The sequence below is a fragment of the Xenopus laevis genome, chromosome 1S (genome assembly GCF_017654675.1).
Source record: "Xenopus laevis strain J_2021 chromosome 1S, Xenopus_laevis_v10.1, whole genome shotgun sequence".
NCBI lineage: Eukaryota > Metazoa > Chordata > Amphibia > Anura > Pipidae > Xenopus > Xenopus laevis.
The window spans coordinates 117,984,445-118,003,235 of NC_054372.1; the positions used below are offsets into that span (position 1 = coordinate 117,984,445).

The 18,791-nt window shown below is 38.1% G+C and overlaps 3 protein-coding genes across 4 annotated transcripts; all 3 read left to right on the forward strand.

Annotated features, from left to right (window-relative positions):
* The first annotated feature begins 5,900 nt into the window (after positions 1 to 5,900).
* On the forward strand, positions 5,901 to 8,769 carry crygbl.8.S (crystallin gamma B like gene 8 S homeolog). 2 transcript variants are annotated; one of them, XM_041577626.1, is made up of 3 exons: positions 5,901 to 5,952; positions 7,382 to 7,624; positions 8,425 to 8,769. In XM_041577626.1, exons 1-3 carry the CDS (start codon positions 5,938 to 5,940, stop codon positions 8,698 to 8,700), a joined length of 534 nt encoding a protein of 177 aa, XP_041433560.1. In that variant the 5' UTR covers positions 5,901 to 5,937; the 3' UTR covers positions 8,701 to 8,769. The 2 variants fall into 2 exon arrangements, with proteins under 2 accessions (XP_041433560.1, XP_041433564.1); XM_041577630.1 differs by lacking the exon at positions 5,901 to 5,952 and adding an exon at positions 6,962 to 6,987.
* Positions 8,770 to 12,470: 3,701 nt separating this feature from the next.
* crygbl.7.S (crystallin gamma B like gene 7 S homeolog) lies at positions 12,471 to 13,975 on the forward strand. Its single transcript, XM_018241632.2, has 3 exons — positions 12,471 to 12,494; positions 13,093 to 13,335; positions 13,685 to 13,975. Exons 1-3 carry the CDS (start codon positions 12,486 to 12,488, stop codon positions 13,958 to 13,960), a joined length of 528 nt encoding a protein of 175 aa, XP_018097121.1. The 5' UTR covers positions 12,471 to 12,485; the 3' UTR covers positions 13,961 to 13,975.
* Positions 13,976 to 17,198: 3,223 nt separating this feature from the next.
* Positions 17,199 to 18,791, forward strand: crygbl.6.S (crystallin gamma B like gene 6 S homeolog). Its single transcript, XM_018241631.2, has 3 exons — positions 17,199 to 17,280; positions 17,856 to 18,098; positions 18,450 to 18,791. Exons 1-3 carry the CDS (start codon positions 17,272 to 17,274, stop codon positions 18,723 to 18,725), a joined length of 528 nt encoding a protein of 175 aa, XP_018097120.1. The 5' UTR covers positions 17,199 to 17,271; the 3' UTR covers positions 18,726 to 18,791.

The following is an 18,791-nucleotide window of genomic DNA, read 5'->3' on the forward strand; positions in this document are numbered from 1 at the left end:
AGGCAGTAACCAATCAGAGACTTGAGGGGGGGCCACATGGGTCATTTCTGTTGCTTTTGAATCTGAGCTGAATGCTGAGGATCAATTACAAACTCACTGAACAGAAATGTCCCATGTGGCCCCCCTTCAAGTCGCTGACTAACTCAGAGTTATAGAGCTGAAAAGCAGGAAGTTGGGTTCTGGCTGTTTTATTAGACATCTGTTCACTCCAGCCTTTATATATTACATATTTGGCTAACTAACTATATTAGAAACATTTTTTATTTTGCACAGCCTATCTATTTACACAGATTTTATTTTCACACTGAACTATTCCTTTAATGGTGCACGATATGCCTTTGTTTAACATGACCTCTATTAATAGGGTATTTTGCCTAGTCTTTAGAAATATCTATAAATAAATAAATAAATGATTAGGAAAATGTGGGAAATATTGGAAGAATAGGCAGAATACATTTCCAGCACAAGTCCAATGTATTGAGGGCACAGATAGACTTTGCAAAAGCCCTAATATGTATTCAAAGTAACATTATCTCATTTATAACACTTTAGCTGTTGCACTACATCTCTCACCAACAATGTGGGAACTTGGACCAGGGAGGAAGATAATCACACATTACACATTTGTTGTTTTATTGTTTGTTTCTTTTAGTTATTCCAACGATGCAAGCCTGACGTTCAGCCTGTAACTGGTAAAAGTGCCTTTTTTGGTGGGTGCTAATTTTTAAGGGGCAGATTTACATAGGGTCGAATATCGAGGGTTAATTAACCCTCGATATTCGACTGCCGAATGTAAATCCTTCGACTTCGAATATCGAAGTCGAAGGATTTAGCGCAAATAGTTTGATCGAATGAAAAGTCGTTCGATCGAACGATTAAATCCTTTGAATCGTAAGATTCGAAGGATTTTAATCCATCGATCGAACGATTTTTCTTCGACCTAAAAAACATTAGAAAGCCTATGGGGACCTTCCCCATAGGCTAACATTGCACTTCGGTAGGTTTTAGGTGGCGAAGTAGGGGGTCGAAGTTTTTTTTTTAAAGAGACAGTATTATCGAATGGTCGAATAGTCGAACGATTTTTAGTTTGAATCGTTCGATTCAAAGTCGTAGTCAAAGGTTGAAGTAGCCAATTTGATGGTCGAAGTAGCCAGTGTCGGACTGGGATACCAGGGGCCCACCATAAAACCTTAGGTTGAGGGCCCACTTTCCAAACTTTTATACCTCCTCTCCTCACTCAACTTCTTTATTCTCCTAGTCTCTTTTCTCTACATACTATACTCTATTCTTCCATTATTAAGCCTCTTTATTCCCATAACGAAATAGAGAATAAACATGAAATAGGCCAAAAGTTTAGAAGCAAGTGGGTCCACTGACACCTTGGCCCACCGGGAGTTTTCCTGGTATACCGGTGGGCCAGTCCCACACTGGAAGTAGCCAAAAAAAAGTAAATGGGCCCCTCAAGTGTCGGCAGTATATTGTCTAATTCAATTTTTTGAAGTAGGATGACTGCACCCTTTCCATGATTTCCATAATGTTACTCTGCACAGTGGCAGTTTTAACCATCAAACCACCAGGAACTATTTGCATGTAAATCGTTTGTTTAGTATTAAATGTGCATCATATAATTTACTGACATATAATGAAAAATGGCTCCACGGTGCCACCAGCAGATTGCATTTATACCCAACACACAAACCAATATGGTGCATACTGTTAATTACATGTATAATTCCCTCTGTTACTTTCACATCAGCCCCATTAAACCATTCATCCTGTTAATAATTGTACAAACGCTTATCATATTATACAGAGGAACATGCTGATTATCCCTACATAAGTACTTAGCTGTAAATGATCATTAGCTATACATCTTCTTTTCCTTGTACTTATCTTCATTATGCTCTTCAAAGTGTTTCTTGAGCATATAGTAATAACCAACACATTTATGCAGCGCAGTATGTACATTATTGGTGATTATTACCATCAGTGCAGCATTCAATCGTTTTTTTTTTTTTGAAAAGCGAGAATGATGCTGAAGGTTAAATAATTCTTGGCATGTTCAGAGCTATTGTTACAGGTATTGAGGACTTCACTGCGCTGTGGGGTTTGATGACCAGAGCCCCGAGAACAGCGATGGGGAGGATTATATTAGCAGCTGAGAAATATATAGAGTTGGTCAAGGTGGGTGCAACAGGTTAGCCAAGTAAAGGAGATAAATTTAACCTGAACTTTATTACAGAGTAACCCTAGTTAGCACCCTTGCGGTGATCAAGCCACCAGACAGGAACGCAAGTGGGTGAGCTCAGGAGCAAGGAAACTACCAAGGAGCAAAATATCCCGTGAGATCCCTAATTCTAGGGAAGAGTCACTAAGGCTCTACTATATGCCTAAGGGTAGAGGCACACAATTATATTTGGGGGAGATTAGTCGTCCAGAGACAAGTCGCCTCTTTTTGGGGGACTAATCTCTCCGCAATGCCTTCCCGCCAGCTAGATTGTAAATCACTGCCGGGAGGGCACTCGGATCGATTCATTTTCCGAAGTTGCCTCACGAGGAAATTAGGCTAGAATCTAAATCGCCGGCAGGAAGGCATTGCGGGGAGGTTAGTCGCCAGAAGAACAGGCGATTTGTCACTTTGCGACCATTCTCCCCAAATAGCATAGTGTGCCTATAATTTTAAGAGGGACTGATTACAGTTATAACAAGGTGTGAAGGATTTCCACTGTCTGCATGGAAGATGTAATTGCTTGATTGCTGTGAGATAGAGCCACTGCCATTTGTTCAATAAACAAGTTCACTGTTTTGAAGAAGAAATACAACTGCAATTTATTCCAGCCTGGTTGATTGGTGTCCAGAAATAATCTGCTGGACTGAGAAGCAGCAGTGTAACATTTGCACCTCCCTGTCGGTCGTACTATAATCCAGCCGCTATTTGCATAAGGACAAATTTGTATGTCTGTGATATGTATGAACATTTTCCGAGGAACGGAGAGTTGCTACATATTTTTTTTGTTTACATTCAAGTAATTGGACCATTGTTGTGCAAATTGAAAGAGATTATTGTGCGGAGCAATACTATTTTATAGCTCTGACTCATTTAGCTCATCAAACAATACACCGGTTGGATGGATCTATTGTTTCTGTGTGTTTTTACTCCACTAATGTGTGGCTGATGAAATAACTATTAAATACTAATCGTATTCCCACACTGCTTAAATCCTCCAGCGCGGAATTGTGGTCCCAATCAAAAGGCTGAAGTGATACTTATGCAGTGTGAGTCCTTTGAAGCATCTATTTAACAGCAATAATAATCATATGTCGTATATGATCATTTATTTGGTAGATAAAATAGGTCAACTATACATTAATAATATGCGTGAGGAGCCTTTATAAACCCTATCACATAATAAACGTATTTAAGAGCTATCCAGCATTAAAAACTTTTTTTCTCGGCCAGGAATAAAATTTAGCCTTGTTCCATTCGTTACCCGGCACGATATCCAAAATAGTAACCAATAGCGACTTTATATACATTAAGGGCGGTGATTAACATAAACCCCCAGGTACAATATTAAAGGATATCTAAACATGTCTCAGACTAGGGGCCTCACATGGTATTAATCCGCCACTGCTCTGACATATTTCAAACGGTTTTATAGTAAAATTACATTAATAATTTTCCCCTGCAAAGAAAATATATATTGCAATTCGTTTCTTAAATAAAATTGTGGACAGTGTAGTGTGAGAATGCCACTAGCTGGATGTGGCTATATTTTAGGAAAATACTTAAAGAAAAATGGTTTATATGTGCAGTTGGTCTGCACACGTTTTAGTTTACAATTTGTAAATTCTTCTCTAGTGGCCTTGGCATTTTATTTAAAGGGCACACGTCACTTCAGAAAATTAATCGAAATCCTAGTTTATCACATCATTCAAGCAAAATTAACTTTAATTACACTATATAAATTATTTGAATCTTGCTTCCTTCAGTCTGGGAATTTATAATTATAACAAGCAGGTAGCAGCCATTTTGTGGACACTGTTATTAATACAAGCTTTGTATCAATGCAGAATCTTGTTTGTGCACCAGAATGGGGGACCCGATGTCCATCCCCATGCACTGGTTACACAATTAAATGGTGAAGAGAACAGGGAGAGCAGTGACATCTAGGAAGTGCTGAATGGAAAGTGAAAGTAATTGTCTGCCCCGCCCAGGGCATAAAGAAGTGGCAGACAATATTTGATTGACAGCTGAGATGTTTAAATGAGTTTACAACAGCTATGAATGCTTTAATAAAACATAGAAATTGGATTTCATGTTTAATTTGAAAAGAACTTTTGTTATACAGATTTTTGTGTCTGGGTGACAGGTCCACTTTAAAGAACTAAAAATGCTTTAATTAAATATGGATACTTTGCCGCTGGACTATTAGAGCTTGCAGTAATTAGCAACTACTTGAATGGAAGTTGCAATAATGACTCTTTTAATTGAGCCATTAATATGCAGACAGAATCCATCAAGTCCAGTTTTCTAGATCCTGTTACTAATGATAGAAATTAAGGCAAAAATGACATATATGGCAAATTGGAGATTAGCAGCTAATCTATATATGAAGAAGGAAGTTTTAGGGCTTGGGAACTCCCAAGGTATTTAAAATGACCCTTAGATAAGGGATTGTGTTTGAAAAACTGAAGGTAAAAATGTTATACAGATATCAACATAATGTGACCATTTTACCTTCTACATACTATTTAGAGATCATACAAACAAATAGTTGTATGGCACAATGTTAGTCTAGGTTGTCTGGGGCCCACCAGGACTACAACCTCAAGGGCCCCACTTGTGACAACAAGGGCCTGGTGGCAGATCTGGGTTGGTGGGGCCCACTAGTGATGTGCGGGTGGGGTACAACCCGACCCTAACCTGTCCTCCCTCCACCTGAGCCCAACTTCTGGTTTCCATTTATAGTTCTGCGCTGCCCCGCTGATGACATCACAAAAGGGGCTGGGCAATCAGGTGCATGTCTATAAAAAAGGAAGCTGGAAGCCGGCAGTGCAAGGTGGTGGAGCTCAACCCAGACCCACCCGCCACCTGCAAAAGGGTGTGCAAGGTCAGCCCAAACCTGCCCAACCAATGGGTAAACCCGCGGGTACCGGCCGGCACACACATTACTAGGACACACCCATTTTATCCCCTCCCATCCATTTTTGTCCTGTCCCACCTAGTCCGACACATATATTTAAAGGGGTGGTTCACCTTTAAGGTAACTTTTATTATGTTATAGAACGGCCAATTCTAAGCAACTTTTCAGTTGGTTTCCATCACTTATTTTTTATAGTTTTATAGTTTTTTTCTGATTCTTTTCAGCTTTCAAATGCGCATCACTGACTCCCTTCTAAAAAACAAATTCTCTGTAAGGCTACAAATGTATTGTTATTGTTACTTTTTATTACTGATCCTTCTATTCAGGCCCTCTACTATTCATATTCCAGTCTCTTATTCAAGTCAATGCATGGTTGCTAGGGTAATTTGGGCCCTAGTTACCAGATTGCTTAAAATGCAAATTGAAGAGCTGCTGAATAAAAAGCTAAATAACTCAAAAAGTTTCAATAATAAAAAATGAAAACCAATTGCAAATTATCTCAGAATATCACTCTCTATGTCATACTAAAAGTTGTCTCAAAGGTGAACAACCCCTTTAAGCTGATAGACTCTTCTCCCAAGAGACCTGCTTATAATATGAAATAGTTACAATTGTTCTTTGCTTATCTTAAATTGTTACAAATGTATTGAATGTATTTTAATTAAGTTTCAGAAACGTTGTATCTTTTTCTGGAGTCAGAGCAGGAGATCAAAGAGAAACTCTGGACTTTTTAATAAAAATCCGCGACTGCAGGCTGAGCTGTCAAAATTGGGACTCTCCCGCAAAACAAATGGACAATTGGGAGGTATGCAATTCATACAACATGCTATATTGTACAGGTATGGGATATGTTATCCAGAATTCTATATACATGTATTTGTTACGTCAAGGACCAAAGGAATAATGACACATTCTCATATTGCATGTCAGGCAAATTAATGGTGCTAAACTCTTTCGTGTTATTATATGTTGAATCAAACATGTTTCATACGATTGACATGTTTCTGAGCAGGCCATTGGCAACATTTTAGATATTCGGACAGGAGATATAAAATCCCTGTGTCTTCTGCAGAAAGCTACAGATCCCAAGATGATCCACAGACAGATTTTGTTCATGGCTCAGGCATATAATATAGGAATATTATAAGAACGAAACATCAATTTCACACATACGGGGGACTGATTTTTTAAAACTTCAATCATTTTTGGCAGTGGGTATTCTAGACACCCATCTCTTTCTTAGCCAAGACCATTTGGTATGAAACATGCTAGGTGCTACCTGTGTCTCTCCCCATGTGTAATAAAGCTTCCCACATGGCCCCCACAGTGTATGTGATGTGCTGCATATGAAGATTTGTAGACATTGTCTCAGCAAAACCCACATCTTTTATTCTCTTTGCTTAATCATCTGGTTCCATTCCTTGTAGCAAAACTCTAGAGCTTCTTCTTGTTTTTGGAATTTCCTGCCATGGCCTATCAGACTCTGCCCTTTCTTCTAGATCTTCGATGCTAAAAGCAAATGATAATGACATTCCGTGTGTTTTTTTGCTAGCAAGCATAGGATAGTTATTCATTCACTGTCTTTAGTCTGAAATAAGGGATGACCTAAAAATGATGTGTAGCTCTTTAGCTAAAGCAATGCAAAATACATTAGACGGCAGCAAAATGAAACAACTGTCACAGCACATCAAACACAATACAAACAAAAGCCCTTTGCATACCCTGTCTGAAAAAGAGAATGTAAATTCTTCACTCAGCAAAATACAGAGGTATATATAAACATTGCCCCTTCTCAGCCTTCAACTGTGCTGAAAACATCCATCCATTCAAAATGGGAAAGGTAAGCCAGAATCATGGAATAGCATGATATTTTATTATAATTATCACTCAGGTGCCCCATGTATGGTCACACTCATACACACTTACCCAAACACTGGCTTTTAGCACTATAAAATATGCAGCATACATAAGGTACATTTCTTGGTGGGTACGCATTGAATAAACTGTTGAATACTAGCACATTATAGTGTGTTTCAGTGCTTGCCCTTTATGCAATGCTTTTTGCATTGTGTAGAGAAGCTTCTTTTTTACATATTTACCTGGGGCTTGTGAGACTGCTCCATTAGTTCCCATCAATAGAAATATTCTCTCTCCTGTTTATTAGAAAGAAACCACTTCCGACAAACTAAGACAAGCAAGTTGCTATCTTTTTTGTATTTTTATACTTTCTGTAGATCTTCTTCTACGAGGACAAGAACTTCCAAGGCCGCAGCTATGAGTGTAACTCAGACTGTTCTGACCTGTCCTCTTATTTCAATCACTGCAACTCCATCAGGGTGGAGAGTGGCAACTGGATCCTGTATGAGCAGCCCAGTTACAGGGGACACCAGTATTACCTCTGGAAAGGAGAATACCCAGACTTCCAGAGATGGATGGGTTTCAACGACTCCATCAGGTCCTGCCGCATGAGTCCTTATGTAAGTGTCCAAGTGATTTTAATCATTATTGGGGGCTATAGTTACTACATTTAATTTTACTTTGGTGGTTTGGTTGTGTTATTCTTGTGGATTACACTGGGGGTCCCACGACCTTTTTATTCTGGGAGCAAAATTCAGATGTAAAAATTGTTGAGGAGCAACACAAGAATAAAACATTTTCCTGGGTGGTACAAAATCTTGGCCATGATTGGCTATGGACTGGCAGCCTACAGCAGAGTCTGCTCGGCAGTACATCTACTTCTTATACAACCAAAACAAAAAACCTTTACTCCAAACCTGGAATTACAAAATAAGCACCTGCTTTGATGCCACTGTGAGCAGTAGCCAAGGACTTGGTGAGCAACATGTTCCCATGAGCCACTGGCTCCAGATAATTGGATTATACAAAACCAGTAATTCATAACAGACAAAAGAATTAAAATAATACAAAGATGACCTGATTTCATTGTATAGTATAACAGGCCCATAATGTAATATATGGTAAGTATTAGTCTAAACACTACAAGTTACATATTTTAGAGTAAAGTAGTGAAAAAAATTAACATTGTGTAACTTACACTGCATGGTGAATTATATTATGTTATATTTTGACCCTGGCTACAACTCACAGGATACACCAGCCTGAATTACACTATTCTGAAGCACTACCTTACTGAATTAACCCATGGTTTCAAGCACATTCATTTTACAGTAGAACTAGTTATAAAACGTTGACTATACAAGAATTTCTATATGTTGTTTATACACATATATGCAATATTTTTCTATCTCATTTAAAGCACCAAGGGCAATATAAAATGAGAATCTACGAGAGAGGAGACTTCCAAGGGCAGAATATGGAGTTCTTTGAGGACTGCCCCAATACATATGATCGATTCCGTTTCCGTGACATTCACTCCTGCAATGTGTTTGATGGCAACTGGATGTTCTATGAGGAACCCAACTACAGGGGGCGTCAGTACTACCTGAGACCTGGAGAATACAGGAGATACAGTGACTGGGGAGCCTCCAGCGCCAGAATTGGTTCTTTCAGAAGAGTTCATCACATGTTTTAATTCACTTTATCATGCATAAAATTTGAAATATGTTTACATTTGAATAAATCTGATGATGCCAAAAGTTTATTTACCAATGTGGTACTTACATTTAATTTTCTGACATATGTATATTTTAGTTTCCCACCTGATTTAGATCATTTATCTTACTGGGACTTTTCAAGTATATAATATAATATATATGATATAATATAAAAGGGTTCATTAAAATCAACACATTTACATAGATTTGGGGGGGGCAAAGGGAGAAAAAAGTACGTTCGCCCAAGAAAACCATATATTTTTGGAAATTACACATTCCCACGAATCCAAATTGGGTATGCATGCATACCCAAAATATTGCAATTGGCCGCATTTATCTCACCCAATTTCTTACATACAATTGTAAAACACCATAAATACTGATACCAAGGGTCTACTAAACAGTTTTATGCCCATTGATATCCCAAGGCAGCCGGCATGTACGGACCCCAAATAAAAATAATGCATATGAGTTTTCTCTGCTGCTGATTCGCCTTCTGTAAACATAGACCCTTGACTTCATATTATGTGCCTCAAGACCCTCCTAACAGCAAAGACCCCCCAAAACCATATGTTTTTGGAAAGAACACATTCTGACGAAACGAACAAAGATAAAGACGTCTTTCTACAGCAAAGTACCAAACTGCAAAGCTTTTCTAAACATAGAGATTTTTACATTTCTGAAAATCGCCTAAAAATGTTGCAGTTTGCCACATTTATCGCACACAATGTTTTACGTACAAAGAAAAATCACCCTAAATATGGACATCAGAGGTTTAATGAATAGTTTGATGCCCAATATGCATAGATTTCCCAAAGTATGTGTTGTGTACGGCCCCATATGAAAAACGTGCATATGAATTTTCACGCTGGCCAACTAAGCTGCAGAAAAGAGAACCCAAACTGTAAAAAGACCCCAGAAAACCATATATTTTTGGAAAGCATATATTCTGACGGATCAATCTAAGTAAAATATATCTTTCTATACCAAAGCACCAAACAGCAAAACTATACTAAAGATACATAAGGAACAATAATGCAGGGATAAAATTGCAATAAAACCACAAAAATTGTGCAAATCAATGAAATAACAAAATAACTGCACCGACAGCGTAATTAGTGGCCGAAATCGATTATCCAATAGTCACGCTGCTGAAATAAACAGTTTTATGGGGTAAAAAAACACAAATTGATGAAATGAAAAAGTAAAAAAAATAAAAATTGTATGACAGTGTATAAGTGTGTATATAAGTCCAAATAAGTGTATATAAATGCATATAAGTGCATATAAGTGTAAAATGAAAAATGCAAAAAAAGTTTTTGTTTTTCTTTACTAAAATATGTGTGTATGTGTGTATAATGTAGGTAAGTGTATGTAAGTGTGTAAAATAAAGGCCACTTACCGTTTCTGGGTGATCTGAGAGCTGGAGAAGTTCTTAGAGAAGCTGTCTGCAGATTCACAGCAAGCAGGAAGTGTGTGGGCGTCGCTGGAACACGAGGTAAGCAGGAGGAAGCAGTGCAGCAAGGCAGACACGCGATTTGCTGTGTCTGCCTCTTTTAGGTTGGCCCTGCGACAATCCTGTTGCAGGACCGACATGACAGCCCCCCAGCCTCGTTGCCCAGGGGGCTGTCAATGCTGCTAAACCTCTGCAGAGGCGGCTAAAGCCGCTGATGCAGAGTACAGCATGTTAAACTGCAAGCACGTACAAGGTACGTGCTTGGCAGTTAAAGCCCTTGCCTGCCAGAACGTACGGTGTACGTGCTTGGCAGGCAATGGGTTAATGTTAAACGACCCAAGCAATAGCCCTGATGGATGAACTGAACTTTTTCTATAATTTTTATAATAGGAGGGTGCTATGCATATAATTTTCAAAATAGTCTGGGCTTCATCCATGACAAGTGAAAAATTGCTTAGTACATAACCCTGCAGTCTGTGGGCACATCAAATTAGAAGCTTTTAAGTCTGCCCATGTATGGGACAGATTTCAGTTTAAAGTGCATTTTCATAGTTCAAAGAACATAGCACCGATGAAACTGTAGTCCACAAAACATCACTGTTTATTTATCAATATTAAAATCATGTTAACATGAAACCAACATGTTTTTGGGCTCTCCAGACAAATTCACACATGTAATCCCCTGTATTGTTCATGTTCACATATCTAATACCTCTATTGCTCACACACTAAAGCCCTGTGCTGTTCACAACTGAGACCCAGACTGAAACTGCCCACATTGTTCACCTGTTCACACTCATACAAACTGCTGAAGGGCACCAGCACTGTGTCACTGTATGTAATACACCTTAGAGTGGTCCTGATAGGTTTCCCTGTCTCCTGCTCTGTTCTGCCTGCCCTATGCTCCCCTGTGCGTGCCATACTCTGCCTGCCCTATGCTCCCTGTATGTGCCATACTCTGCCAACCCTATGCTCGCTGTTTGGCCATACTCTGTCTATGTGCGCCCTGCTCTGCCTGGGGAACATACTCCTGGTATTTGTTCTGGGGATTTGTTAGCATTTGAAAATTGTTGTTGGGGGCCCCTAAGGTGTTTAATCATGTGCTGGGGGTTGCTGTATTATCCACATGGGAGGATAAGGCATATGGATGTAAGGGTATGTCTTAATATGACTTCAATTTTTCACGAATAAGTGATGAGTGATATCCCTGCAGTGAACACCAACCATTTGGTTTTTTGGTGTATTACAACCATTAATGTGGACATGATGTTGTGGTAGCATGGGTGTGGTTTAAAACAGTGGTCAACACTGGCTTACATTATCTGCCCTCTACCAAGTAGGCCAAAAAAAACCCTGCCCTCAGTGCCACAGAAATTGGACAGCACTAACATAGATTATACTCATCTGTACTTGCCACACAGGAAGTACCTTTTGACAAAGACATCAAGGAGTTCCAGTAGCTACAAGCTCCATGTAATGAAATCTTCATTAGTGATGGGCGAATTTATTCGGAAGGCGCGAATTCGCTGCAAATTTATTCGGGAGGCGCGAATTCGCTGCAAATTCCTGCGATTCGCCTCCGGCGAATAAATTCACGAAACTGGCGCAAAAATAAAATGAATGCCAGTGTCCGTTTTTTGGATGCTGGCACATTATCTACGGTGAATGTGCGCCGGCGTCAAAAAAACGGACGCCGTTTAGCGAATTTTTTGCCATTTTGTGAATTTCGCAGGAAATTCCCTAATTATTTCTGCGAAGCGAAACGCCACAGATTCGCCCATCACTAAACTTCAATTCAAAAGTCTAAAATTCTTTCATCAATATTATTATAACTCAAGTTATAGTTTTTTCCTAAGAAAAATGATGTACTGTATGTCTAAGCTGAAATCAAAAGTGAGCAGACTATATCATATGGTCTTTTTTGCTAATTATTGGCTAGATTGGTTAAAAGTAATAAAGAAGATAAAAGTGAAAACATCTACTGAATACTCTAATCAGTAGTATAATTTTCGAGGACGATGGATAATTTAATCATGGGTTTAAAGGGGTGGTTCAACTTTAAATTAAATTTCAGTATGTTATAGAATGGCTAATTCTAAGCAACTTTTCAATTGGGCTTCATTGAAACAACTGTCACAGCACAGCAAGAAAAAACAATACACAACAAAAGCTATTGACATTTTCATACTAGACAAATATGTACTGTATGTTCTAGGCTGGGTGTATGCAGACAGCAGCAATCCAGGACATATATAAAGGCTTCATCTTCACACCCTATAGCTGTGCTGAAACTTCCATCCAGTCAAAATGGGAAAGGTAAGTAAAGGGTTTAACATTAAAGCTTCCATTGTTGCTTAAGATTACAGGGTGCATAAAAGAGCAAAGCAATTCAAAAGATTTTATTCTAGTCTAAACTCATTATCCCTGCATTTTTCATAGATTTCAAGGGGAATAACAGTGAGTCCCACCTGTCACATAACAGCCTACTGTGTTTGGGAAAAATGTACACATTTACATATGTGTCATTTGCTATTGATTTTCATTATGAGGGATAAATTCTCATTGTAATGTCTCCTGAACCTGTTTTGCCAAAGGCTCGACCAGAAAGGAGCTCAATGTTGTTTCTTTTCAGCAGTTTTTATCATTGGGATATAAAGCAAGAAGACAGTTAAATAAATACTACCTGAAACATAAATTAGAACAAATGCATTTTGCTGTGTTATCACATTGCACTGTAGTATAATGGCTCTATAAAAGTATATTCCAGTAACACTTCATATTGACAAATTCCCAACAGAATAAAATACAAGATACACACACATAATTTTTATATAGGGATAACTGACAGAATATTTACTCCCCATCGATTGTATTATCTGCAATGAAACATTAAATAAACTTTGCCTTCCTTCAGATTTTCTTCTATGAGGACAAGAACTTCCAAGGCCGCAGCTATGAGTGTAACTCAGACTGTTCTGACCTGTCCTCTTATTTCAATCGCTGCAACTCCATCAGGGTGGAGAGTGGCAACTGGATCCTGTATGAGCAGCCCAGTTACAGGGGACACCAGTATTACCTCTGGAAAGGAGAATACCCAGACTTCCAGAGATGGATGGGTTTCAACGACTCCATCAGGTCCTGCCGCATGAGTCCTTATGTAAGTGTTTTTAAAGCTTTCTTGGAACCACATAAGTATCCAATACTATAAATGACTATTGCTTTTGTAGTGCTTCTATTGGTTATTCTTAGTGGGACCATTAAGCCATTGTAATATAGAATATAACATTAGTATAGTGAATCAACAGTGAAGCAACATGGTCATTGCCACATTCTATCCAAAATACTGATTGCAAATCATATTGTCCTGACACTGATATTGAGTACAAGCCATACAAATGCACAGCTAGAAAAAAACCCTAAATGTAAAAAATATATGGTAAATATTGTTCAATGGCTGTTTCTTGTACAATAAATAGGTCATTAAACCAGTTTTCATTTGTTTCAAGCACCAAGGGCAATATAAAATGAGAATCTATGAAAGAGGAGACTTCCAAGGGCAGAATATGGAGTTCTTTGAGGACTGCCCCAATACATATGATCGATTCCGTTTCCGTGACATTCACTCCTGCAATGTGTTTGATGGCAACTGGATGTTCTATGAGGAACCCAACTACAGGGGGCGTCAGTACTACCTGAGACCTGGAGAATACAGGAGATACAGTGACTGGGGAGCCTCCAGCGCCAGAATTGGTTCTTTCAGAAGAGTTCATCACTTGGTTTAATTCATTTTCCACACATAACATTTGAAATATGTTTACATTTGAATAAACAATATTCAATAAATGCCAATGTCGTACTTAAACTACATTTTTCAACAAATGTATATTTTTAGTTTCCCACCTGATTCAGGTCATTTATCTTGCAAGGTTCCTAGATAACTGACTTTCAACTATATGTTAGGAAGCCAAAATATATAATATATATATATATAAATAATGGTTCAAGACTTTTCATTTGGAAGGACTAAGGGTAGGACTCCACAAGCGAGTTTGTCGCGATCCGTGCAGCGTCTGCATCCGACAGTCGTGTCGCGTCGGATCAACGCTGCGACACCATGCGACAATTCTATCTCTTACCTTATTTTTGTCCTACCCTTATAGAATGTGGCCCATAGAATAAAACGGTTTTGACTGCACAAAGCTGAAGAAAACGCATAGGAAACAAAAATGGGGAAATTATTTGACAAATGAGCCAGATTGGTAAAAAATATTTCCATATATGTAATATAAGGCACTAAGTTTGCCCAGAAGCAGTAACCAATAAGATGTTTGCATTTAAACAGATGGCCAGTCAATTCTACCTGCTGATTGGTTGCTATGAGTAATTGCACCTAGGCAAACTTAATGCCTTTAATTAACCCAGAAATGGCCAATGAGCACTCCATTAACCCATACTGTGACAGTGCAGGCAGCGGGAGAGAGCTGCAGTGCAAATAAGAGAAACTATTTATGTGGAGCAGCAACAATGGAATTGGACAGAGGAGTCAGTCCAACCCTGGATAAGTTGTGAAAGGATCATAATGTCAGGACGATTTCACGATATTTCACTAAGATAGCTTTTGATTAATTAGTTAAGCCAAATTTTATTTTATGTTATTAATGTGGGGCTGTCACAATGAAATTAGACAGAGGAGCCAGTCCAGCCCTGGATCAATTGTAAAAGGTTCATAACATTGGGAAAATCTTTATAAACTGAAAAAATTTACCAGGTCAAATAGGCTGAGAAAGCTCAGGAATAACTTCAAAATATAAAAATATATAAGCAGTAAATCAAAACATGCCACAAGGCAGTGTCTTCCCCCTGTCTGTATACCTGATGTCGGCCACTCCCTCCTGGCTTGTATTATGCCATTGGGTGCTTCATCAGGGTGCACTGACAGTTGAATGGAACCATTGTGATTGGATATTGGTGACTGTTTCTTTGCGTGGTTAAATGCCTTGTAAAATAAATATGCCATTCCTTCTCACTGGGGTATGTTCTTCTTCTGACTCTTTCCATCTTTGAAATGGGGGGTCACTGACCCCATCTACAAACACGTGCTTTGTAAGGCTACACATGTATTGTTATTGCTACTTTATATTACTTATTTTTCCATTCAGGCTTCTCCTATTCATATTCCAATCTCTCTTCAAATCAGTTCATAATTTGTGGATCAGTGCATCAGACTGCTGATACTGCAAACTGGAGAGCTACTGAATAAAAATATATTAACTTAAAACACCACAAAAAATTAAAACCAATTGCAAATTGCAGCAAAAATGTTTGACCTGCCCATTTTATGGTTACACCTCCTCATTACCATGTCCATTTAACACAATTTGGCAAGTTTTGACTTTGAACACATTTCTGGGAGTTTTAGGGCCATGTTTTATATGTTATAACAATATAATGTGAAAATTAAAGTCAAATTGTCCTTTAAGCTGTGAGCCAAAGTTCTCCCAAGAGACTTGCTTATCTCAGATAGTTACAATTGTATCTTTGATGATTTTAAATTGTTACAAATTTATCAAAATGCAGGTGATGAGTGTTCTTGGTTATCTGCCAAAAACCCTCTTAATTTAAAGGGCATGTAAAGGCAAAAAAATAAAATCCCATTTTTAATTTCTTTAATGAAAAAGAAAGCTATCTCCAATATACTTTAATTAAAACAAATGTGTACCATTTTTATAAGAAACCTGACTGTATGCAGTGAAATTCTCCCTTCATTTACTGCTGTGGATAGGAATTGTCAGATGGTCCCTAACTGCTCTGCAGGGAAACAATCATACTTATAAACAGCAGGGGGAGCCCCCGCCTTACTTCCCAGCTATGCAGAACTCAAGCAGCTTTGTTAGTTCCCCTGTAGAACAGTTAGCGACTTTGTAGAGATTCATATTGGATTTTATTTTTGCCTTTACATCCCCTTTATTGTTTCCAACTCCAGCTGCAGGGATAAAGATCATGGAGCCAGATTTAAACAGATAAACAGGGATTCTATTTGGAGGATTATTTTGCTGCAGCCACTGGTTCTGCAGAATTGGAGAAAGTTTGTATTAAAATCCACATTTGATTACATGACAACACAGGACCCAGTGTAATCTGCAGATTCTGATTATTAATCAGTCTTGCTGTATCGGCTTCTGGTAGATATTATACGACTTGTGCTGTTTTGATCATTTATGACGATCCCTAAGCAGCCGAGACCACACTGAGCATGTGCACTGTCTTGTAAAGATGTTTAATAAAGTTACAAGATGGTGACCCCCTGTAGCCAACTATGAAAACATACATGATTTGTTTTATTAGGCTTCTGGTGCAGTAAGTTCATGTTTATGTTAAGTATACAAAATACAGCATTTCTAGCTGTATTCTATTTTAGACTTTACTTCCTCTTTAATTAAAGGGATACTGTCATGAGAAAACATATTTATTTTACAAAATGAACCTGTTAATAGTGGTGCTACAGCCACTTCTGCACTGAAATCCGTTTTTCAAAAGAGTACAGCTTGTCCAACTATATTCAATTCATTTGGGGGGGACAAATTTTTAGGATTGTTAAATGTGACACACGAATAAGCAAACGTATACAGAAGAAATTGTATTGTATACTTTTTGAATTGTGGATATTTAATCGTTGATTTTTTTTAAATACAATTTTCAACTATAAGGGAAACATTGTTAAAAAGATCTCTGTTGCATTATTGCTAACAGACAAGACAAATAGAATAAAAATAGAATACAAATAAATTAAACAAAAGAAAAATTAAATTAAACAAACTTTTTTTTGCCTTTAAATGAATGAAGTGGAATTGTCGGGTAGTTATTCAGTGAAAGCAATAGAACATACAGTAGGTGCCAGTAATCACAGAGAAACAACTGTCACAGCACAGCAAGAAAAAACAATACACAACAAAAGCTATTGACATTTTCCTTACTAGACAAATATGTACTGTATGTTCTAGGCTGGGTGTATGCAGACAGCAGCAATCCAGGACATATATAAAGGCTGCATCTTCACACCCTATAGCTGTGCTGAAACTTCCATCCAGTCAAAATGGGAAAAGTAAGTAAAGGGTTTAACTTTAAAGCTTCCATTGTTGCTTAAGATTACAGGATGCATAAAAGAGCAAAGCAATTCAACACATTTTATTCTAGTGTAAAACTCACTGTTTAATGTCACTATCCCTGCATTTTCCATAGATTTCAAGGGGAATAACAGTTAGTCCCATCTGTCACGAAACCAGCTTATGTTGATTTTTATTATGAGGGATAAATTCTCATTGTAATGCCTCCTGAACCTGTTTTGCCAAAGGCTCAACCTGAAAGGAGCTCAATGTTGTTTCTTTTCTGCACTCAGCAGTTTATATTATTGGGATATAACGCAAGAAAACAGTTAAAATAAATACTACCCGAAACATAAATTAGAACAAATGCATTTTGCTGTGTTATTACATTGCACTGTAGTATAATGGCTCTATAAACGTATATTCCAGTAACACTTCATATTTACAAATTTCAAACAAAATAATATACACAATACACATGCATCATTTTTATAGGGATAACTGCCAGAATATTTACTCCCCACAGATGTTTTATCTGTAATCAATCTTTAAATATACTTTGCCTTCCCTTCAGATCTTCTTCTACGAGGACAAGAACTTCCAAGGCCGCAGCTATGAGTGTAACTCAGACTGTTCTGACCTGTCCTCTTATTTCAATCGCTGCAACTCCATCAGGGTGGAGAGTGGCAACTGGATCCTGTATGAGCAGCCCAGTTACAGGGGACACCAGTATTACCTCTGGAAAGGAGAATACCCAGACTTCCAGAGATGGATGGGTTTCAACGACTCCATCAGGTCCTGCCGCATGAGTCCTTATGTAAGTGTTTTTAAAGCTTTCTTGGAACCACATAAGTATCCAGTATTAGAAATGACTATTGCTTTTGTAGTGCTTTTGTGGGTTATTCTTAGTGGGACCCTTAAGCCATTGTAATATAGAATGTAACATTAGTATAGTGAATCAACAGTGAAGCAACATGGCCGTTGCCAAATTCTATCCTAAATACTGATTGCAAATCATATTGTCCTGACACTGATATTGAGTACAACCCATACAAATGCACAGCTAGAAAAAAAAACCCTAAATGTAAAAAATATATGGTAAATATTGTTCAATGGCTGTTTCTTGTACAAGAAATAGTTCATTAAACCAGTTTTCATTTGTTTCAAGCACCAAGGGCAATATAAAATGAGAATCTATGAAAGAGGAGACTTCCAAGGGCAGAATATGGAGTTCTTTGAGGACTGCCCCAATACATATGATCGATTCCGTTTCCGTGACATTCACTCCTGCAATGTGTTTGATGGCAACTGGATGTTCTATGAGGAACCCAACTACAGGGGGCGTCAGTACTACCTGAGACCTGGAGAATACAGGAGATACAGTGACTGGGGAGCCTCCAGCGCCAGAATTGGTTCTTTCAGAAGAGTTCATCACATGGTTTAATTCATTTTTCACACATAACATTTGAAATATGTTTACATTTGAATAAACATAATAATGCCAAAAGTT